The 23,824-nt window shown below is 50.0% G+C and overlaps 1 protein-coding gene across 1 annotated transcript; it reads right to left on the reverse strand.

The window, feature by feature from the left end:
• Window positions 1-8: 8 nt before the first annotated feature.
• Window positions 9-9,030, reverse strand: LOC146173415 (uncharacterized). Its single transcript, XM_084585191.1, has 2 exons — window positions 8,191-9,030; window positions 9-110 (listed from the first exon to the last, which is right to left on the reverse strand). The coding sequence occupies exons 1-2, from the start codon at window positions 9,028-9,030 to the stop codon at window positions 9-11; spliced, it is 942 nt and encodes a 313-aa protein (XP_084441317.1).
• Between the last annotated feature and the right edge of the window lie 14,794 nt (window positions 9,031-23,824).

Consider the following 23,824-nt stretch of genomic DNA (forward strand, 5'->3'; position numbering starts at 1 on the left):
AACTATTATTAAAGCGCGCATCCCAGGCGTGGTCCGCAGCGCGCTTTGCCGCTGTCCGCTTGCAGAAGCATGGTCCTTCGGGCCTCCGTCTCTGACAGGGGTCTTGTTAGCTGGGCAAAAAAATAACGTAAAGAAAACTATTATCACTAGGAAGGAGTAAGAATCCAGAGTATATAATTTTTGGCACCGATTTTTCCGACTATTAGAGTACTGTATACGGTCTAGAAATACGATTAAACCTTTTTAATGCACCAGCGCGTATTTGAACTAAAGACAATCCCCACTTCAGTATTTCGCTGTTTGCCCGGTCATGCCTCTGGCAGGTAGTAGTTGGCAGATGGCATAGCGCCCTAATTGGCCAGTGGTTTGTGTGACGTACGTAACGAAGAAACGTGTCAAGGCAGGATTGACAGGATCTGCTAACTTGGGCTCTAGCACTGTCGAGATGGGAATACAGCTCACCCGGACCCTTGAACCACGTGGACACTCTGCTGCAAGGCCATGTGGGCACTCACGACTTCAAGAGAAGCGTAATACCTGTGTCAGGTGGTCCCCCACACAGTACGGTAGATTGAGCCTGATGAGTATGTATACTGCCCGAATCTGAAGTGAAAACCATACTAGCGCACCTGATTCGCATTTGGCGTAACCACGCTAAATAGGTCGCCATTATTTTTCTGTAAGTCGAACTTTGGTTGCATGCTGGAAATTAAACAGTATGTGCAAATTTCTGCAGTATAATGAAAGAGCGTTCATCACTGAAATGGAGATATCTATATATTTTAGGCACTTCTGAGAGTGCTGAGGAGGTACTTATAGTTGTTTAGTTCGTATTTGAAATAAATTAATCTGCCTAAGGAGGTGCATAAAAGTTGTTACCGCGTGTTTTAGGCGCCCGTCAGTCCGACAGGGGAGCGGCGCCGGGCGCGCGCCATCCACGAGATTTGATTCAGTAGGTTTTTGTTCAAGAATGCTGGTTTCGTTCAAGAATGAGATGAGACGGGACCAGACTAAAATGGCTATTTAGCTAAATTAACCCACCTAAGGAGGCGATTAAAAGCTTTTTAGCGCGTATTTACATTGCATGGTTTGGTTTGGGGCTTAACGTCCCAAATCGACTCGGGCCATTGTAGACGCAGTAGTGGAGGGTTCCGGAAATTTTGACCACCTGGGGTTCTTTAATTTAGAGTAAATGCATCCGCCTAAAGACGCGCTTAAACACTATTTAGCACGTATTTGAACAAGATGAATTCGCCTGAGTTGTTTAAAAGCTATTTAACGCGTATTTGAACTAGATGGATGCACCTAATGAGCTGCTTAAAAGCTGCTTAGCGTGTTTTTGAACTGAGTGAATCCGCTTAAGTAGGCGCGCGAAAGCTATTTAGCACGTATTTGAACTAGATGGATCCACCGAAGAAGATGCTTAAATGTTTTTAGCGGGTATTTGAACTAAATGAATCCGCCTAAGGAGGCGCTTGAAAGTTTTTAAGCGCATATTTGAACTAAGTGAATCCAGCTTATGAGCTTTTAGTGCGTATTTGAACTAGATGTACCCACCCAAGGGGGAAGGGGGAGCTTAAAAGCTTTTTGAGGGTATTTGAACTAGATGTAGATATAAGAAGGCGGTTAAAAGATGTTCAGCACGTATTTAAGTTAGATGAATCTCCTAAATAGGGGTGCTTAAAAGCTTTTTAGTGCGTATTTGAACGAGAAGAATTCTACTCGGAATCGCTTAAATGCTGTTTACCTGTATTTGATCTTGGTGAATCCGCCTAAGGAAGTACGTTTTTAGCGCGTATTTGAACTAGGTGACTCGATTACATTTTTATGCGTTAGGTGGTGGTGGTAAAAATATTTTAATGAAAATGATTAGGAGGTTGTAGCGGCGGTTGGAGTCCTCAGTCCGGAACCCCATTGGCGTAGGCTGCTGTCCGCGCTCTTCCGATGAGTTCTTTTTGAACCCTTGCGTCCGAGCTGGTCAGAGCTGCCTCCCACCCCTCCTGCGTTGGCTGGTTATTAATAGTGACAGTGTGATTTCGCTGGCATGCCCACACCATATGGTATAGGTCCGCCTTCTCCCCGCAGAATTTGCATTGTGAGTCAAATGACTCTGGATCTATTGCGTGTAGTCTGCGTGGATTGTTAAAAGTGTTGGTCTGTAGCTTGCGGAGGTGTATCTCCTCCCCTTTGTCTAGTGTCTTTGCCGGTGGAGGGTAGACCCGGCGAGATAATCTTAAGTGCTGAAGTATTTCGGTGTAAGTTAGCAATGGGATAGGAGGTTCCACGAGATCCGTATTGGGTGCCCGGGGGAGAAATGCTCGGGCTGAGGCGTGTGCGCTCTCGTTCCCTGGGATGCCCTGGTGACCTGGTACCCATACTAAGTGTTTATTCATGGGTTGGTAGCCACGGGTGTAACTATCTTGCAGGATTTTAGCTGCTAGCGGTGCAATCCTGCCCCTGAGGTAATTGCGATATGCTGTCTGTGAATCTGTAAGAATGTATTCTGAGGTAGTGTGTGTCGCAGCTAGGGCAATTGCCACTTCCTCCGCAGCCAGTGTGTCATGGCTGTGTAATATTAGTCCATCCACTGTTTTATCTTGGTGTACTACCGCAACGGCCGCCATTCCCTGTTCAGGACCCGCAGCATCGACATAGAACACGCCCTCGCGCCCGCCGTAGTGCCTTTTTATAGCTTCCGCTCGTGCTTGTCTTCTTGGCTGGTGAAAGTCGGGGTGCATATTCCTCGGTAATGGAGTTCCCTTGAATTGTCCTCTCCATGAGGCTGGGATGTCGCTTTTAGGGTCTAGCTGTTCGGGGCAATTGATGTTCAAATCGTTCAAGACTTGTCGGCCAGTCAGAGTCGTGGAGAGTCGTACCACCTGCGCCGTGAGGTGTGCCTCAATCAGCTCGTCTACCGTGTTGTGGACGCCCAGTCGTAAAAGCCGGTCCGTCGATGTCGTAAGAGGGAGGCCCAGGGCCTTCTTGTAGGCTGTTCTGATTATGACGTCGAGGTTCTTGATGTCAAACTTCTTGAGACGAAGGTAGGGTGCCGCATAGACGATGCGGCTTACGACGAAGGCCTGCACCAGTCGGAGAGTATCTTCTTCGCGCATCCCTGATTTCCGCGTCGTTATTCTGGCGATCATCCTGCCGACTTGCTCGCTCACGAGGCGGAGTTTCTGGATGGCGAGGTGGTTGTTGCCCTTGTTATTGATGCATAGACCCAGTATCTTAACGGTCTGAACTTCCTTTATGGGTGAGTTGTCAACGTGGATGTCGATCGTGGCCTGATTTTTGTGCTGGCGGAAGACTAGGAGTTCACATTTTTCGGGAGAGCAGGTTAGTCCACACGCTCGTGCATAATTCTGAACTGTTGTTGCCGCTGTTTGTAGTTGTTCTTCCATCATTCCCATACTACCCCTAGTTGTCCAGATGGTTATATCGTCAGCGTACAGGGCGTGTCGTATGCCCTGTATCTGATTTAGAAGAGGTGGAAGATTGCGGAGTGCAATATTGAACAGAAGTGGGGATAATACTGCCCCTTGCGGAGTGCCTCTCGTGCCCATCTTCACTTGCGTTGTTTGTTTAGTGCCGATGCTGATGTTGACTGTTCTGTCTTTAAGGAAATCATAGATGTATGAGTAGACTCGCTGGCCACAGTTAGTGGTCTGGAGATTTTGGAGGATTGTGGAATGTTTGACATTGTCAAACGCTCCTTTGAGGTCGAGGGATAGAAGTGCTCGGTCACTGTTTCTGCGTGCTGGATCAATGACTTCGCGTTTGAGTTGCAGAAGCACATCATGGGTGGACAGATGTGCTCTGAATCCAAACATCGTGTGTGGCAGTAGCTCGTTGTTCTCTAGATAGTTGGAGAGACGTGCGTGGACTGCCTTTTCCATGAGTTTGCCTGCGCACGACGTGAGGGATATGGGGCGTAGGTTTTCAATGCTGATTTTCTTGCCGGGTTTGGGGATAAAGTGTACATTGGCTGTTTTCCATGCCTGTGGAATGGTGCCGATGCGCCAGCATTCGTTAACGTAATCCGTAAGTTGCTGCAGTGCCTCCGTGCCGAGGTTGGTTAGAAGTCCGACCGTAATTTTGTCTTGTCCCGGGGCTGTACCTCGGCGCATATCTGCTAGTGCTGCTATGATTTCTTCTAAAGTGAAGTCTTTATCTAGGTCTTCGTTCGGTTCCCCCCGGTATTCTGGATTTGAGGGTTCTGCGTCTCTCGAAGTGCAGATATAGCGACGCGTGAGTTCATCCATGAGTTCATCATCCGTGCCTTGAAAGTTGTGTAAGGCTCGATGCAAATTTCTACGTTGTTCACTCTTCGATTTCGGTGGATCAATTAGGCATCGGAGAAGGTTTCACGTAGTCTTGCTGTCTAGGCGACCTTTGAGGGATTCGCACCTTTTTAGCCAATTGGTGCGAGCGAGGTCCCATGCGTATTGGTCTGCTTGAGTAGTTAGCTGCGCTATTCGAATTCTGAGTTTTCGATTGTGCCTTTGTTTCTTCCACCGTTTTATGAGACTACGCCTAGCTTCCCAAAGGTGTAGAAGATGGTTGTCAACAGCTGGGTGGTCCTCCGTGGTGGCAAGGGTTTTTGTGAGGTTTTCTTTAAGGTCGAGAATAGATGCCGCCCACTCTTCGTAACTAGTTATTTGTTCCGATGTAACTAGTTTAGTATCCTTCCTGAATTTCTCCCAGTCTGTCATTCTGGCTTGCCCACGAGGTTTGCTGTGCTTGTTGCTTTCAAAGATGGTCTGCAGCATGTAGTGATCGCTGCCTAAGGTCTCTCCCGTATTGAGCCACTCATAGTTGCGGGCGTTGCGGACGAGCGTCAGGTCGGGGGAGGTATCCCGAGTTATGCTGGTACCGACTCGAGTCGGATGCTGCGGGTCAGTAAGTAAGGTGAGTGCCATGTCAGCGATGGCGGAAGCTAGTTTCCTGCCTTTAGTGTCTTCCTTTGGATATCCCCATAATGGGCTAGAAGCGTTAAAGTCGCCGACTATAGCTAGGGGAGCTGTGTGAGCTTCTCTTAGTGCTTTGATAAAGATAGCGTCAAAGGCTGCGCGGCGCTGTTTGGGGCGACTATATATATTGAGTATATAGGTGCCCTTGCTGTTACGGTGTTGTGGTAGCAACTTTATGAAGGTATATTCAATGTCGCTGTGTAGGTCAAGGTCTACAGTGGTTGCTGTGCATGATTTGTGGACCAAAATACATGTCGAGGGGTTTGTTTGATGTGTTGAGTATCCTCTGATCTTAGCCTCCATATTTACTTCTTGCAGGGCTATTATTTGCGGCGCATGAGAATAAGAGTCTATGTATTGTTGTAATGTTTCCCTCTTGCGCTTTAGTCCCCTGCAGTTCCATTGTAGGATGGTGAGTTTAGGTCTTGGTTGTGGCGCCATGTTGAGGATTAGAAATGTGTGTCGGATCCTGTGGTGGATCTTCAGGTTCTTTATCAAGTTCAGGGATGACTAGGCGACGATTTCCCATTTTGCCCTGTAGTTTTGTGCCCTTGTTGTGAGAAACATCCGAATATTCCTGAATTTTTCGGTCAATTCTAATCTCCTGCGCTTGCATCCTGATTAGAACTGGTTCAAGTTTTTCCATCATGGGCTTGATGACTGATTCTAACATGCTTTTGATTGTCGTCTCGATCATAATTTGTAATTTATTGGCCATGAGATCTTGGACTGTGTTTTCCAAGCGGGTAATGCGGTCCTGTGTTTCGGTGTTCTCAATAAATTGCGGCATGGGTGCCTGCGGTGCTGCTGCCTGCGGTTGTGGTACCTGCGGCATTGGCGCCTGCTGTGGCGTCTCTAGTGCAGTTTGCCTGTCGATAGTGCTAGTATTTAGCTCCTGTGGGTACGGAGGGTGTACCTCTTCCTTGTCCTCCTCCATCGGACATGCCTGTTGTGTCAATGGAGGTAATGTGTTCTTCGGGTTGGCTGCGACGCCTAATTGCTCTTTTAATTTCCTATTTTCTGATTTTAGTTTCTCGATCTCTGCTTTAAGTTGTTTGTAAGCCAACGCTTCGGGGGAGGAGGCAGCTACATCTGCCCAGCTCACCTTGCCGTCGTTGCGCTGGTCCTTGTAATGGGGTCCTGTTGTTTTCTCAGCTGGACGACTGCCGGTGGGGTGCGACGCCTTGTCGCTAGTGCCACGTCCTTTGCTTGATGACCGGGAGCCGCGTGGTCCTGAGTTGCTGCTGTTGGACTGGGCCCGTTGGGTCAGTCGGTCCCCGCTGTTAGATGTGCCTCTGCGGCTGGACCGGTCCCGAAACTTGGCCCTGGACTGGTGACTGTCTTGACCTGTCTTGGATTTGGCTGGTTGTGATGTTCGGTACTTGAACTTGCATTGATTCGACCCCATGGGATGTGGGCCTTCGCACACTGTGCACTTGGGTTGGCAGTCATGGGCTTCTTGAATGTCGTCCTGGCCACACTGCGGACATCGTGACTGCGCAGGGCAAGGGCAGACATCCGCCCGGTGTCCAAGTTTCCCGCACAGCAAACAGGCTGGTGTTGTTTTCTTGTACAGGCGCACGGGAAGCGCCTCTCCGTAGTAAAAGACGTGAAAAGGGACCTTTCTTCCTTCGAAAGTGACGGCCGCTTTGTTGGAGGAACCTAGTTTTCTCACGCTCACCACTGGTGCGTCCGGGGAGCGAAGCGCTTCCGTGATGTCTTCGTTGGAAACCCTAGGGTCCACCTGTATTACTCCTTTACATGTGTCGTCAGAAGGCCGGAGGTAGGAGTACACTGCGTGTGCTGTGTCCCCTAGTTTAAGTTCTTGAATTGCGAGGATCTTTCTGATTATTTCGGCATCTCGTACGCCGACGACGATGATGTTTTGTTCCCAAATGGGCCAAACGCTGAGCGCTGCTGATGTGTTATTAATGCCTGCTGCCATGTGCAAGGAGCTTCCGAGAGTGTTGCTTCCCCTGAATTTGCTGAGATCCAGCGTTCCTCTAGGTTTGATTATGATGACTGCATCTTGCTTGTCGAGACGCGGCTGCGGAGGAGGCTTCCAACGCTTGACTTGCGTGCGTGGCGTCTCCTGCAGCGGCGTATCAGCTGCGGCGGTGAAGTGGCCATCTGGCGTTCGTCCTTTCTGCCGTGCCGAGCGGTTGTTACGGGCTGATGCGCGTTCCCACTCTTCTATCTTGCGTTGGATGTTGGCTTCTGTTACTTTGTCGAAAACTGGCGTTTTCGCCTGCGGAATGGTGACGATACGCATTCCATCCGGGTCGTACCCCGTCAAGGTTGTCATGATTTGCGGCAGAGTTTGCCCGCGGAGCCGCGGCGGGCAGCTGACTCGAGGCCTATCTGTTAGGCTTAGCTACTCGCTCGATCCGCTTGAACTTGAAATCCTCGTTGAAAATGGTCCCACCTGAGAAACGGTGGTCTCCTCGTTGTTCTGAAGTGCCCGGGAACAAGTCCTGCTGCTTTTGAAGCGCTTTGGAAATCCTTGTCCGGGAAAGGAGCATAAATTCGGCGGAGCCGATGTAACACACGGCCGTCCTTCCCGACTGCTCGCAGCGCCCTTTTATGCGTTAGTATATATTATAGAACTGTCAGTTTCAGCAAAAAGCGTCTGGTGCTGTGAAGAGGAGCTCACAGAGAAGCCTCGGTGAAGAGGAGCTGTAGTACACAAAGCGCATCCTCTCCCTTTTAGTGGAAGAGGATGAGAGGTAAAATGAGGAGGGTGTGAGGTGAAGGGTGGAAAGAGGGAAACTGCGGATGTCAATCAATATTGGTGCACATGTTACACGGTGATTGATGAATTGGAACATACCACACTTTCGCATACTCTGTGCATGTTAGCGGCAGCGACTGTTGCGCCGGGATAGTACTAATGGCATACCTATACTCTGCCGCATGACGTGCATTGATCGTATTTTAATTTTTACCGCTAATACAAAATGAGCTAACGCTAACTAACGCATTCCCGAGAGCTCAAGAGGCGGGGAATCATGGAAAAATAGGAACGGATTTCAACCCTATATGCTCACTTGAAAACAGCATAGGTTATTTAAGGCTCCTAGCTATACCTTCTACACCTACTCCCATGCTCACCACGGTTGCGAATCTGCTGTCCAATGTATGATGAAATTTGGAATTGTCACGCCGCAGGGGTATAATTGTGGTATGATGCAGGGACCAGTTACGTGGTAAAGCGCACCTGGTATAAAACGACGCCCAGGTTGAAGGCGGCCGACAGCAGCTCGAGCAGCCAGCGTCCATCCAGCCGGAAAAATCCGAGTGCATCAGGCCTCGGGTCCACGCATCCCACGGCTCGCGCGCGCAGCGTCTGCGCCCTGCTACAACCGCTGGACGAGCGGCTGGGTCCCATCAGCTGCGGCGTCGTCTTCGATGCGTCGTCCGCAAGAAGGGGGAGCAGCAGATTCCACTGGCAGTGGGCCAGCTGCGCCAGTGAGTAAAGCACGAGCCCCCAAAGGAAACCGCGCACCGTGACGGCCATGGCAGCTTGGCGCAGTGCCATCGTGATTCCCACCGCACTGTTGGCGGCCAGCAGCAGGAGGAGGGGTCCCGATCGGGGTCGCTCCAGCGCGGCCCAGCACAGCAGACCGCTGGCAGCCACCACCCCCACGTAATCAGCCACGCAGGCGACGGGGAGTAGCAGCGCTTGTGCGCCCCCGTCCTGGCTCACGTCTATGCAGAGAATGAGTAAACCGGCTAGTGTCGCTTGATCGTTGAGCAGGAACGTCTTGAGCAAGTGCGGCACGTAGGCTGTCGCGTAGAGCAGCATCTCAAACAACGCGACCAGGCGAAGCCAGAGAGGCCGACGCCGCTTGCCGCTGTGGTCGCGGTTCTTCCGGAGGCGCATGATAGTGGCGCAGATGAGGCCGGCAACGAGCCTCGTAAGCACGGCGATCGTGTCCAGCTTGATGGCTTGGTCTCGCTCGGAGCGCCAGCACAGTAGCTCTCCAGCGAGGCGCAGGATGAGGGCAGGGACCATGCAGGCCAGAAGGAGAAACCAGATGAGCGCCTGCAAAGCCATGTTGGTCCGAACACGCTGCCGATCAGTCCACTCCAATTCGACTCATCTACATTCTGGACGATCGAGTTGGGGGAGGCGGTTCAGAGTTAATTGGATCCGCGCAGGCGACGCGTTGCCTCGGCAACGTATTGCCGCTTTCCGTCGGGGCTCACGCCACGCTCGAGTTAAGGACGTGAACTGATTGATCGGAGCCCTAACTGGAAGCGCGTGCCATCGACAAGACTCTGAGGGCTACTAAGGTGTCCTCGTTGGACAAAGTCTGAAAGTAAAGTCGAATAGTTCGCTTTTCACATTCCTGCGTCAAATTTCAACTTTGTTTGGCTCGTTTATTTGAAGCTGTTAAAGAGCTAGCGATAGTCTTTAATATGTGTTTGTTTACAAACGCTCCGTATGCAAAGCCACTGTCACTGAAGTAATATATTTGCCAGAGTTATACGCAGCTGTCGTAGGTGTCAAACTGGTCAAACGGCCAAACGACTTTTCAAGCGTCTTTGAAAAACGCATTTGGAAGGTTCTGCCAGGTATTACCCCCAGTCCGGACACTTACCTTCGATGTGTTTATTACTTCGGTCGAACCGAAGGCTTCACGATGATCAGTCGTGGTGGATTGTCTGAAACGTGAGGGAGGAAAACCAGACGTTTTGGCGACTCTGTTAGAGGGAAGTGAGGCCCGCCATAGTGAACAGAAGGAAAATCGCTGAGAAGCGAATGTTGCGCGGGCAGGCATCACCAGTAAACATAGGGTCGCTTCAATTATCGCGAAAAGAGCATGCGTTTTTAGATGGATGGCTGCTAACAAATAACAGATTATCACAGGACTGTGAAGAAGACTGCACCGCCGAAGAATTGACGCATTTGAATTGTGGTGCTGGCGGAGACTCTTGAGAGTTCCTTGGACTGCCAGAAGATGAAATCAGTCGATATTGTCGACCATAAAGCCTGACTGCTCATTGGAGGGTCAAATTCTAAAGTTAAAGCTCAGCTACTTTGGTCATCTGATGAGAAGAGAGGAGTCGCTGGAGAAAGATTTGATGTTGGGAAAGGTTGAGGGTCGCCGGAGAAGGGGTAGGCAGCGAACGCGATGGTTAGATGGCATGCAGATGAAGTTATGTGATGTTAGGAAGATAGTGAGAGATCGGAAAGCGTGGCGTGACATGGTCCATAGGGTCACGAACACGACTGAACGACTGAACTGAACTTACAGGGTTTTTGGGGTGGCTGCTCCTGGCCCTACGGGGTTGGGACAGGTTGGTCACCGTCGCTTGCGGCGGGGGCTAGCCGGCCACCGAATTTTTGTCTGTTGTCGGCCGTCATTGCACCCGCCACCGCTTAGGTGGTGTACGACGGCTGTTGCGGCGCGCGTCTTTCTCTCCCTCTTATTTTTCTTTCTTCTCTATTTTCCTTTCTGTCCGCACGAGGCAGCGGAGGTCCCCGCCGGGGTGGTGCAGTGGTAAGACGCCCGACTACTGTGCCGGAGTACCCGGGTTCGAACCCGACCTCGGCGGCTGCGTTTCGATGGAGGCGAAACGAAGAGGCGTCGTGTGCTGTGCGATGTCAGCGCACGTTAATCCCCAGGCGGTCGAAATTACTCCGTAGCCCTCCACTACGGCTCCTCTTTCTCTCTTTCCACTTTCACTCCCATCTTCCCCCGTAAAACCTACGCCAGTACCCCGTGCGCCTTCATCCACCACGCTAAGCGCCATACCCTCCACCAGTAATGCAATGGAGACGGACAGCCGCATTAACCTGAAAAGACCGGCTCCTTCCGACGAGGGTTCCGGATCGAAACGCGCTGCAGAAGCGTCTAAAGATGACAACCCGCAACCCACTACCAAATCTAAGTCAGCAGACAAGCTAAGAGCAGAATTGAGCGCACTCGAGAATAAATTTAGTGGTCTCGAGGAAAAAGTTAACGTTCTCACGCGCGAAGTAACTGAGCTGGGTTCAAACATCGCTGGTTTTTTTCAGCAAGTAGTGCAGCGTCTCGCGGCCCTGGAGGCAAGCCGTAATGTAATGCCGGCATCCGCGACCGTGCCCGTAATTATTCCTCCCATGTCTCAAAATGGCCCCTCGCCAGCAAATTGAGGTATGGCAGTGGAACTGCAGGGGATTCCGCAACAAACGGAGTAACCTGTTGTTTCACATCCAAAGCTTACCTAAACAACCGGACGTAATAGCCCTTCAAGAAGCTAGCGGTCCGGCGAAATTACCGGGCTATAAAGCGTTTACTCCCCCCTCGAACGCAGGGACGACGGCGACCATCCCATTCACAGCGACATTTGTTCAACGCAACATTACTGCTATACAACACACGATAGACAGTTCTAGCGAACAGTACACGCTACTTGAAATTGTGCCCAGAAAAAAAGGGTGAAGCAAATCTTTTTATACTCAACCTATACAGTCCACCGAAAGACAGAGGGTCAGGAATTCCCGACCTACTGTGTAAAGCAACTCGACTCGCCACAGGAACGCAGCTCCTTGTGGTGGGCGATTTTAATGCCCACCATTCGGCTTGGGGTTATCGGAAGAACAACCCCAAGGGTACAAAGCTGTGGCAGTCTATCCAGAACCTGGGCCTCACAATTCTTAACGATCCCCAAGAAATCACGCGGGTCGGCAACAGCATTAGCGCAGATACCTCGCCCGATCTCACACTAACCAAAAACATTAGCGACGCCTGCTGGTCCAACACCAGAAACACACTAGGGAGCGATCATTACATAATAGCTACAACATTTGACACAACATTTCACAAACTGCACCACATGCGCACACGCATCACCGATTGGGATAGGTTCAGACGCTTACGAGAGCAAACTGCCCCCAGTCAGATAAACAACCTAACGGAGTGGATTGCTGCACTTAAAGAGGACGTCAAGACCACCACGGTCGAGACGCCGACTGAGGAGCCGCACCAGACGACTGACTCCAAACTCCTCCACATGTGGGAAGCGCATGCCAGCCTACTAAAACGTTGGAAGAGACAGAGACACAATAGAAATCTACGCAAGCGTATAGCGCAACTCGAGCGCCGTATCGAAACGTACACTGTAGAGCTGCAGGAAAAACAATGGGGCCAAATCTGTGATAATATGAACGGGCAGCTTGGAAACAAAAAGACATGGTTCTTCCTCCGACACTTGCTCGACCCCACACAGACAAAATGCACACAGCGAGACCGACTCACGAAATTAATTCACCAATACCAGGGTACGGACGCTGAGCTACTTGCCGAACTGCGAACACGCTACCTGAGCACATCCCACACAGACCCTCTACCCGCGTATGAGGGTCTCCCCAACGACACCCTGGACGCCCACATAGCAGATGCCGAGGTCTGGTTTGCTCTCAGCCAGCTGCGTACCACCACCGCGGCGGGACCTGACGGGGTGTCAAACAAAACGCTCCGAAACCTAGACCACACGTCTGTCGCGGCCCTGACGGAACTAATGAACACCTACTGGAGGGAAGGCGAGATCCCTCAGGAATGGAGGCACGCGCGGGTCACCTTCATCCCAAAACCAGGCAAGAAACTCTCGATCGAAAATTTGCGCCCCATCTCCCTCACGTCTTGCATCGGAAAGCTAATGGAACATGTCATCCTTAACCGACTGCAAAATTACGCGGAAGACCGCGACTTACTTCCTCCAACAATGATTGGCTTTAGGGCAAACTTGTCCACGCAGGACGTGATGCTTAAGAAGGATGTGCTGGACCCTCCATGTGGAACTGGGACGAAGGCGGTACTAGGGCTAGACCTGAGCAGAGCCTTCGACAACGTCTCGCATGAGACAATCCTCACGAATCTCTCTCAATTGGACCCTGGTGAACGGATATTTAATTATGTCCGATCATTACTATCAGAGCGGACAGCAGAGCTCACTCTAGGTAGCCTTAAATCAGATCCCATTCCTCTGGGAAGCCGGGGCACACCACAAGGCTCGGTGCTCTCGCCTTTCCTATTTAATCTTGCACTCATTACACTTCCCCCCAAGCTCGCTGCCCTGCCGGGGCTGCAGCACACCTTCTACGCGGACGACATCACCCTGTGGGTAACCACGGGGAATGACGGCCAAATAGAGGATACGCTGCAGCAGGCAGTCGACATAATCGAAACCTACGCGCCGGGAGCGGGCCTTGAATGTTCGCACGCAAAATCAGAACTGCTGGTTTTCAGGGCCAAGCCGCGAGGAAGAAATGCAAACCAGGCCCCCCCGATCGCCCTGAACGTATGTTTGAGAGGCCAACCGGTCAGGGAGGTTCAAACCATGCGCATACTGGGCATGCACATACAAAACAATCGCAAGAACACCGAAACAATCAACAGACTCACTGCCACGGTGAATCAGACTGTACGACTTATCAGACGAATCGCCAACAAAAGAAAAGGAATGAAAGAAAAAGATCTCTGTCGATTAGTCCAGGCTTTCGTACTGAGCAAAATTGTCTACTCTCTCCCGTACCTGAAACTGCAATTCGCGGAAAGAATGAAGGTCGAGAGCCTAATCCGACAGGCCTACAAGGCTGCCCTTGGGCTCCCGCACAGCACGTCTACGGAAAGGTTAGTGGCCCTTGGGGTTCACAACACACTTTCGGAGCTGTGCGAGGCACACCTTGTCTCCCAGCTCGGACGACTCACTCGCACGAACGCGGGAAGGTCCATCCTGTACAGACTACACATGTGCGAACAACTTCCAGAGAAGGACGCGAAAACACACTTACCTACACACATTAGGACAGCTCTATTCATTAAACCCTTGCCCAAGAATATGCACCCCGCGCACCACGAAGGCCGACGCATGGCGAGGGCTCGCGCCCTACATGCCAAGTACGGCCGACACGTCAATGCAGCATACGTGGACGCGGCGGAATATCGGCACACCCAGATACAAGCGTTCGCACTGGCCGCTGCGAATGGGAACGGTTCTCCGTTGGCGGCCGCATCAATCGCATCCACCTCCTCCGAGACGGCGGAGGAAGCGGCCATAGCCTTAGCTGTTGCAAACACGTCCGCCGATATTATATTCAGTGATTCTAAAACAGCCATTCGCAATTTCGCGAGGGGTCGCATCACGTCTACCTCCCTCCGCATCCTCCAAAGCACCCCTACTCCGGTTAGGGAAATTGAACTAATCTGGGTCCCGGCCCACTCGTCTAATCCGGGGAACGAGGCGGCTCACGCGCAAGCCCGAGGTTTCGTCGACCGGGCAGTGAGCGCGCCCTCCGACCCGAATTTCACGAAGGACGGGTTAATTTCTTTTCATGACATTACCCATCACTTCAGGCTGGAAAGGCGCACATATCCGCCCCCCCACAAATCTTTAACAAAGGCACAGGAAGTTACCTGGCGCCGACTACTACAAACACGCTCTCTCCTAAATCCGGCGGTGCTTGCCCTGATGTACCCAGGCCAGTACAATCCAACCTGCAGTAAATGCGGCGAAAGAGCGACATATGATCATATTCTCTGGAACTGCGCAAATGATCCACCTGCGGTGGAATTAATACAGCTCCCTTCTCCCGAGCAGTGGGAAGCCGTGCTGGTCAGCTCGGACCCGCAGATTCAACTACGGGCCATCGAGCGGGCTAATAAGGTCGCCGCCAGCCATGGACTAGCGGCCATCTAGTACGTCTCTCCATCGACCTGCTTGAGCGACGAAATAAATGTTTTCCAATCCAATCCAAAATCCCTTCCCTTACGGCGCGGTTGCGGTGTCCACAGAAATCAAGTGAGACGGTTACCGCGCCTTTCCCTTCCTATAAATAAATGAATAAATGAGCAGCGGAGGTGCTCAGCTACAGAACCAGTAATAGGCTCGTACATTTTCTTTTCCTTTTTCTTACAGTGGCAACAACAACAACTGAGAGAGACAATGCAGAGACGATGACGAGACGACGTCGAGACACCTGCTTTGTGAGCGTGCCATTTTTCTGTTCGGGCCTGCTTTCCTGGCCGTTCCTACGGGATTCAGTATTAACGTTTTTCATGCCTCGTCATTTACCGGGAGTGCTGATGCCTTCCGCTGGACCCCGAGCCGCAAGGCCAACGCTACCGTTGGGGCTTCGAGCCTCAACACAGCTTCTCCATCCGTTGATAGTCATCTCTGTTGTTATTCAGGCTATCCTGCATTGATTGATTGATTGACTGATCGATTAAGCCCCGCCGGGGTGGCTCAGTGGCTATGCCGCTTGATCAAATGCTGGCTGCAGCAGTCGCTTTTCGAAGGAGGCAAAAAGCAAGGTGCCCTTGTACTGGACGATGTCACTGCACGTTAAACAACCCCGGGTGGTCGAAATTTCCGGAGTCCTCCAATACGGCGTCTTTCATAGCCTGAGCCGCCGTTTAACCCCACTAAGTTTCTTCATTAGCTGGCCACGAAGACTACCAGCGGATTGCGCAATCTAAAGTATACAGCGCGTGCAGCGAGGAACTGCGAAGTGGAACGTGATACCTCTCTAAACAGGCCGGATGCGGTCGCTGCGCAGTGTATCCGAAGGCACTCAACACTTGTGCCAGGTCCTACGGAGCTGGGACGGTAGGTCAACGCCGCTTGCGGCGGAGGCTAGCCAGCCACCAAATGTTTATCTGTTGTAGGCCGTCATTGCACCCGTTACCGCTTAGGTGGTAGACGACGGCTGTTGTTGCGGCGCGCGTCTTTCTCTCCCTCTTCTTTTTCTTTTTCCTCTACTTTCTCCTGTCTGCACGAAGATCCCTAGGTGGCCGAAATTACTCCGTAGCCCTACACAACGGCTCCTCTTTCTCTCTTTCCACTTGTAGGGCTCGTGGGACGGGAGAAGCAGCAGGCATGGCGGGACTGTTCCGGCTGGTCCCTCTCCGGCAGCGGCCACATCCTCGGGGTCACAGCGCAGCTGGGCTCGTGGCGCCCCACGGCGCCACGAGCCCAGCTGCGCTGTGACCCCGAGGATGTGGCCGCTGCCGGAGAGGGACCAGCCGGAACAGTCCCGCCATGCCTGCTGCTTCTCCCGTCCCACGAGCCCTACACACTTTCACTCCCATCTTCCTCCCTTCCCTTACGGTGCGGTTGCGGTGTCCACAGAAAACAAGTGAGACAGTTACCGCGCCTTTCCCTTCCTATAAATATAAATAAATCAGCTGAGGTGGCTCGGCTACACAGCCAGTAGCAGGCCCGTGTATTTTCTTTTCCTTCTTCCTACAGCCACAGCAACAACAACAACGCCAGCCTGATCCTGCCGGTAGCGCGGCTCTCCGCCGGCTCATGTGATGCTTGCTGCGGGTAAAGAAAACGGACTAACACAAATAGCGTACATCCATAGACAGCAAAACGAGTAGACAGAGAGGCGTTGGAGAGAAGCTCGCGTTCTTTTTTTCATAGGTTGACTCAGTCTCGTCGAGCACGATCAGCGAAACTTTCCTTCATGCCCTGAACACTTTCCTGTTCTGGTTCAAGAGGACAGCCGCGTCAAATGCTAGCCTTAAAGGTAAGATTCAAAAATATCATCTGGAAAGAACAGGAAGCGCATTTTTTGTATATTTGGAATGGAGTAATTGACATATGGGCAGTTCAAAGTATTTTAAAGTACCCTATGCACGTTTGCTGTGAAGCCGCTATGTATACATTAAAAATGATGGAAATTTGGGCTGGTTGGTGCATGATCTGAGGCCAAAAACAGCGCTTCGTCTCTGCTTCGTCTCTGTTAGCGCTGATTTCAGCCTCAGATGTATACGTTATTTTGTCTAGATGGAGGCAGAACCCATGTCTTTTTATGTCATTTACTACGAACATACTGATATGCGCACCGAGTAAGTGTAGTAAGCATCGGACGCGATAGATTACGATGTTTTCTATCTTAGCGTGAGCGGCGTTTCGGCAATCTTTGAGACTTTCTGCTCTGTTTATGCCGTCTTAGGGTCCGTCGAGCTATGTCCAGTGAGTGAGCATCGCTACAATTAACTTAGTGAGGTTGCTGGCGGGTGCATCCCTCTCTAAAAATATAAGTACGCATTAATGAGGCTGAGGTGTATATTGTGAACTGAATCCGTGCTGAAGGGGCTATGTGGACTTCCGGTTGACATACCCAAGACAGATCCGGGTCATATAGTACTTCCGCAGATACGAAGCGGTATACGGAGCCTGCACCTTGTCGGCTGCTCTATACTTCGGAGAGTTTATTGCCGATGACAGTTTGTTTGGCAATTTTTCTCAATTACGCGTTCAATTCTTTTATTACCTAAAATTTATTTAGAGATTATTCATCAGTAAAAAAAAAAAAAGCCTGTTGGAACCAATTAAAAATTTACTACTGATTGCAGTCAGCTTGCGGGTGAGACTTATGCGGGTGAGACTCATCGCGCACTATCAGTCCTTTGGGAATGGGACATGCCAAGTGGGGCAAATGTAAAAATGGCGATTTAATTTTTAGTAGGCACGTGAAAGCAGTCATAATTAAATTCCTTTACGAAAATCAAGGCCAACGGGTAAGGATACGTCTCAGACACAACTAGCATAATGTCAATAAGTACATACATACTCAACACGCTTCTGCTCCCGCTTATATTATCCCATCAGACACTCATACTGGGGCCAGTGGCACTTTCCAATTGAGTGCATTTCTTTCATTTAATTTTGACCGCAGTGGTAGTGTAGATGTTGAATATGATTTAGTAAGGTAGGCTGATTATAGCTGGTATTGAAACATAATAGTTCTGCGTGCTTTGCCAAATATGCGAATGTTAACACTGATAAATATGATGCAGTTCTAAAGACCAATTTCATAAGGTTACTGAGATCTATTGCATGTAGTTGGTAAGACGAATCGGGTTCTCCAGATGATAAAGATTGATCCAACTGAGTACCGATTGGGAACATGAACAACCAATGTCACTGCAGTGCGCCTAAATGGCAGCGCTTTCTTCCAAATTCATTGCTAACTTCTATGACCAAATAAGCTATCAAGTTAGAATCAACAGGGAGTACATTTGAACTGTCCAACTGGAACGAGAATTCAAAATACAACGAATTGGACTATTCATTATGAATGATAATTCCTAATCAACTATAGATTTGAAATCTAAATTCCCAATGAAATCAATTGGATAGTCCATTTGGACTCTCGGGCTGAAAAAAAAAAGAATTCCCATTTGAACGATGAGTCCCAGTGAAAGCAGTAGGGATTTCGATAGGTATAATTTCAATTTCTAGAGAATTAGCTCTGCTGCTCATATTCGTCAAGGTCGTTATACCACAATGTGTAAAGAATGACAGTCGCCATGGCAACGGCGCGAATCCATATCGCATAGCAACAGCGCATACCACGCGGCCTTGGTTGTAACGAAATTGTGTAAAGAAAACATTGCACGAGAGAGAGAGAGAGAGAGAGAGAGACATGGCACTCTGCTAGGATTCGACCATTGACACTGAGAGCCCTTTGACCCTGCTTTTTGTGCCGCGTACTTGTGCACATAGGAAACAAGGGGGTCGCGCAATCCACCGACAGCCATAACTGACCACCTACCGCACAGTGGCTGATACGTACGTTACCACACAGCCACTGTGTGGTACATTGCACGTGAGCACTGTATACTATGCTATCGCCGCAGCCGATGTCGCTTCGTGTAAAACTGCAACGCACTCTCACGCTATGCATGTAAATATCGTCATCTTCATCAAGTTCCAACTGCAACGCACTCTCGCGCTATGCATGCAAATATCGTCTTCATCAAGTTCCAACTGCAACGCACTCTCGCACTGTGCAGTGAACATCGTCGTCTTTAATATCGAAGTTTCCTCTGCGCAGCTAAATACGCTAAATAGGACGAATCTCGGCTAGTGTGGCCGAGACCAGGGCGTCGAACCGGAACCGAGCCGAAAACCGGAACCGAACCCGAATTTTCGCTCAGAACTGGAACCGAACCGAACCTGATTTTTTCCCGCCATCTTGGAACTGAATCCAAACCGGAACAAATCGAAGGAATCGTTCCGAACCGCTGCGCGTTGCGGTTGGAAGTAAGAACTCGTGTGTGTGTTCTTTGCTTGTCTTTCTTTGCGCTTTCACGATGGTACGTGAAGCAACTCGCCCAAACGCACATTGGTTGCTGGCCTGCTAAGATGGCTGGGCGTCCGGATTATACAGTCCAAAGGGGACGATGCGGAGCAAGCTCATATGACGACGGAACGCGGCGTGTAAGACAACACCTCTCTTTCGCCGCCTGCCAGACAGGACCTCCGATCTCACGGCGCGAATCGCAGCTGCACCGATCGAGTGCGGAGATGTGACGTCACATGGTATGTGAAGTTGAAGTGGCTCGAATCCTATTGGGCGATCGCGATGCAGTTGAATTCCAGAGGTATCTGGGGCAACAGCTCACAGGCGGCAGTTCTGTTATGCTTCCAGTTATGCCTCTGATTATCTGTGCTGTTACAGAAATGTATAAACCACATGTAAAGTCTGCTCTCCTGTAAACCTGCGCATATTTTAAGTCTCCTCCACATCGTCTCTTCGATACGGGACTAGAGATCGACCAGCGAGAGATACGAGCCGAGGGTCGCACGCATAACTGATTGGAAGTGGAGGTGCTCATCAGGTGAGTGAAAGTTGAAGATCTCATCAACGAACTCTTTCAGTAAAAGGCCCGAACTCGGTTTAAAAACGTAAATACATTTGTTTTGAAAATATAAATGGCAGACATACGTATGCCCACGGCCCATATAAGGGTTGAAGTTTTGTGGTCTTGTTAAGCGTATATATTTCTTAGTGCAAAGGCGAGAAATGTTTGTCAAAATGTAAATTTACATACTTAAAATGCTTTCTCTTTAAAAGTGGAAAGTATATGTGAAAATGTTGTAGCGCCCTTTAGTTTGCCGCATGATGAAACTGTGTGGAGGAATAAACATTGTTTTTATATTAATAGTATCGCACTTTTTGTAAAAACATTGCTGTACAAGAGAGTTTAAATTCGCCTTCAGACTTGTGCTCACACATAGCCAATCATTCTACGCTGTCGAAATAGCCAAGCAAAAAATTCCTTGAGAAATTCATTTTTCGTGGATACTCCTTTTTGGTTTTTTGCGAGAGGACGTGTGCGTGCCCTGCCATTTCCAGCAGTAGTTGCAATTTGATGCCAGTTTGTCCGCATAATCTGAGGAAAAGTGTACGCTCAAGCGATGTTCCGGCGTTTGTTCTATGTAGTAAATTGTAAAATGCGTTTTGTATAGATTAACAAGGGGGTTGATAGCCCCCCCCCCCCCCTCTTTTTTTTTAACCACTCCCTCATCATCTGCTAATCCGAAACTTCCGACGGACACACATATGCGGTGCCTGCACACGTTTCTCTGGGAATAATTCTTGGCTCCCAGTAGACGGAACTACTGCCTACACAACTAGGAAAGCCAATAATTTCGTTATTTCGTTTATACTGCTGTTCCGGGAACATGACGCAGCTTGCAATGCTTGAAAACGGGTGCGCCATGGGGTGCGCTCTCTTGTGCGCGTTTACGTGGCGCCACCTAACTCACGGGCGATGTACTACCAGGGTGCCATAGCTCCGTACATATTAGCTGGTCGATGTTACCTGCTGCTGGACACCTCTAAAATAAATAAATAAAAATTCTAGAGCATTGCAGAGTCTGCATTGCTGTAATGCGAAAGCACGGAAGCTGCTGTTGGTTGCTTCTGGTTGGTTCTAGTTGCTTAATTTACTTCAAGTTCAAGATAACTTTATTGCCGTCGATGTAGAGGCCCCTCCGCTCCCTCAGTAAGACGTACCCTGGGTGGCCTCCAAGGGAGAGGGAGCCCCGCAGTGGGTACGTCTTTCGCAAAGCGTCCCGTGCCAGACGGATTACTCGAGCTTGCTACTCTGGAGCCCGGCTCCGCAGGAGGGCATCCCAGGTTTGTTTCTCTCTGATTCCATCAATATGCCCGGGAGAATTGGGGCATTCCCAAATGAGATGATCCTGATTGGCTATTATCCCACATTTCGTGCAGAACTTTGGAGATTCCTCGCCCTCCCCGTATAAATAAGATGGAAAGAATCTGTTAGTTTGTAATTTTTTCCAGTCTCTGCACTCGTTAGGTGTGAGAGACCGATCTGGAGGTGGAAGGTCTAAACTTTCATTTCTGTGTGCAGCCGTGATTTGATGAGCGGATCCTTCGTCCCGGATCTTTTTTCTCCCCCATGTTGTTCAACTTCACTATGAGGAAACTCTCCCCTCTCCTAAGACAAATAGAGGGGATCCAACATAGCATATACGCTGAATATATCACTATTTGGACAAGTGGGGGCTCCAATGCCGATATCTCGCATAGACTTCAGATAGCGGCGGAGACGGTAGAAAAATACCTTCTTTCCAGAGGACTGTCCTGCTCTCCGCTTAAGTCTGAAGTTTTTATACTCTCATCGAAGGAACAAAAAAAGGAAAGAAAGACGCCTGCCAAAACTCTACCCGCGGTGGAGATGCTGGGAGCGGGCAATAGGGTGCCTAGGGTGCCAGTAATCAAAGTTCTAGGTTTCCTTCTCCAAGAGAATGAAACAAACAAACAAACAAACAATATAGTCATAAACAAGTTAGCCAGTTATGTGTCTCAAGTAACTGGAATATTCTGTAGAATCTCAAAGATGAGGGTTTGCGGGAGCACTGCCTCTTGCGCCTAACACACGCGTTTATTATCAGCAGGATCGCGTATGCAACCCCGTTTCTAAATCTAAGCCAGATCGAGGAACAAAAACTAGATATTCTGATTAGGAGGGCATATAAAAGAGCTCTAGGAATTCCCACCAGCGTCTCAACTGAGAAGCTGTTGAAAACGGAGGTACATAATACGTGGCGTGAAATCGCTACAGCGGTGAGGGAGGCACAACTCTGGAGACTGAGTTCCACGAAGGCAGGAAGAAAGGACCTGGCAAGCATAGGGGAAAACTACAGGGAGCTGTCATACATGGCAGCAGAAATAGATCTTCAAGTTCGAAAAAGACTGAAGATCGCTCCAATTCGAGTCAAAGTTATAAGAAAAAGGCTACGAGGGGTAGACGCTACTCAAATTGCGTACTGCGATGTGGTCTGCGGCCTAGAAGGGGCGGCTGTAATAGCAGTAATCGATGGAGACTACGAAGCCATGGTCACCGGATCCCTCAACACTAGAAACTAGCTCATAGCGGAAGAGGCTGCTCTGGCATTAGCCTGCAGGAGCACCAAAGCCAAATTCATACTTTGCGACAACAAGATGGCAGTAAGAAACTTTAATAAGGGGATTGTTTCGAAAGAAGCACCGTAAAGCAGTTAGGATACTTGTACAATCGGTATTGGATAGAGCGACCTCCATCATGTGGGTCCCGGCTCACGAGGGTATTCCAGGCAATGAGGCTGCTAACAGTCTCGCCCGAGATATCTACACCCGGGAGGCCGTGGAATCTTTCATTCCTCTTGTTTACACACTTTACTTTCAAACTGCGCGCCAATTCCTTCCTATGCTCTTCTTTTGGCTCTACTTCCAGTTGCGTGACGTCACATCCTCAATTTCCCATTAATTCACTTCTTGTTTACAAATTTTAGTTTTTGGTACTTTTAAATGCGTGCCAATCCCTTCCTATGTCCCTTTTCGGCTCTACTTTCATGAATCCACTTCTTGTTTAATGATAATAACAATTGGTTCGCAAGAAAGGAAAGGCGCAGTATCTGTCACGCTTGCTCTGTGGACACGTGAACCCGTTTTAGTCCTTGGTACTTTCACACCCACCTTCTTCGCTTCCCTTACGGTGCGGTTCACATGTCCACATAAGAAGTGTGACCGATACTGCGCCTTTCCTTTCCTGTGAACCACTTATTCTGTTTGGTTTGGTTTGTGGGGTTTAAGGTCCCAAAGCGACTCAGGCTATGAGAGACGCCGTATTGGAAGACTCCGGAATTTTCGACCACCTGGGGTTCTTTAACGTGCACTGACATCGCACAGCACACGGACGCCACTTCGTTTCGCCTCCATCGAAACGTAACCGCCGTGGTCGGGTTCGAACCCGGGAACTCCGGCACAGTAGTCGGGCGTCTTACCACTGCACCACCCCGGCGGGGCCCAGTTATTCTAATTGCCTTCGCCGCGGTCACTGCCACCGTTTGGTATGACTTCACACCGCTTGCCTCATCGTTGGGCTCGCCTCGCTAATACTTAGACCAATAAGTTAATTAGCCAGTTATTCTAACTGCCTAATTAAATTATTGGTACCCCGCCGGGGTGGCGCAGTGGTTACGGCGCTCGACTACTGTTCCCAAGAACGCGGGATCGAATCCCGGCCTTGGCGGCCGCTTTTCGATGGAGGCGAAAAGCAAGGCGCCCGTGTGCTGTGCGATGTCAGTGCACGTTAAAGAACCCCAGGTAGTCGAAATTTCCGGAGTCCTCCACTACGACGTCTCTCATAGCCTGAGTTGCTTTGGGACGTTAAACCTCACAAACCAACCAACCAACCAACCAACCAACCAAATTATTGGTCTAAGTATTAGCGAGGCGAGCTCAACGATGAGGCAAGCGGTGTGAAGTCATACCAAACGGTGGCAGTGACCGCGGCGAGGTGCGCAGCGTCCGAAGCTACGCCGGTTGCTAGGCAACAGTTCGAGGTCATTCTGTGCCTCCTCTGATTTATTTATATTTATAGGAAGGGAAAGGCGCGGTAACGCTCTCACTTGTTTTCTGTGGACGCCGCAACCGCACCGTAAGGGAAGGGAGGAAGATGGGAGTAAAAGTGGAAAGAGAGAAAGAGGAGCCGTAGTGGAGGGCTACGGAGTAATTTCGACCACCTGGGGATCTTTAACGTGCGCTGACATCG

This window comes from Amblyomma maculatum, chromosome 11 (genome assembly GCF_055883805.1).
Source record: "Amblyomma maculatum isolate TAMU_Amacu chromosome 11, ASM5588380v1, whole genome shotgun sequence".
NCBI lineage: Eukaryota > Metazoa > Arthropoda > Arachnida > Ixodida > Ixodidae > Amblyomma > Amblyomma maculatum.

Bases quoted from the DNA above. Each gene is read 5' to 3' on its own strand.
- LOC146173415 (XM_084585191.1), bottom strand. From the start codon at position 9,030: ATGGCTTTGCAGGCGCTCATCTGGTTTCTCCTTCTGGCCTGCATGGTC. The intron at 111-8,190 runs GTGCGCTTTACC...TTTTTTGCCCAG, and splicing joins TGGGCGTCGTTTTATACCAG to CTAACAAGACCCCTGTCAGA.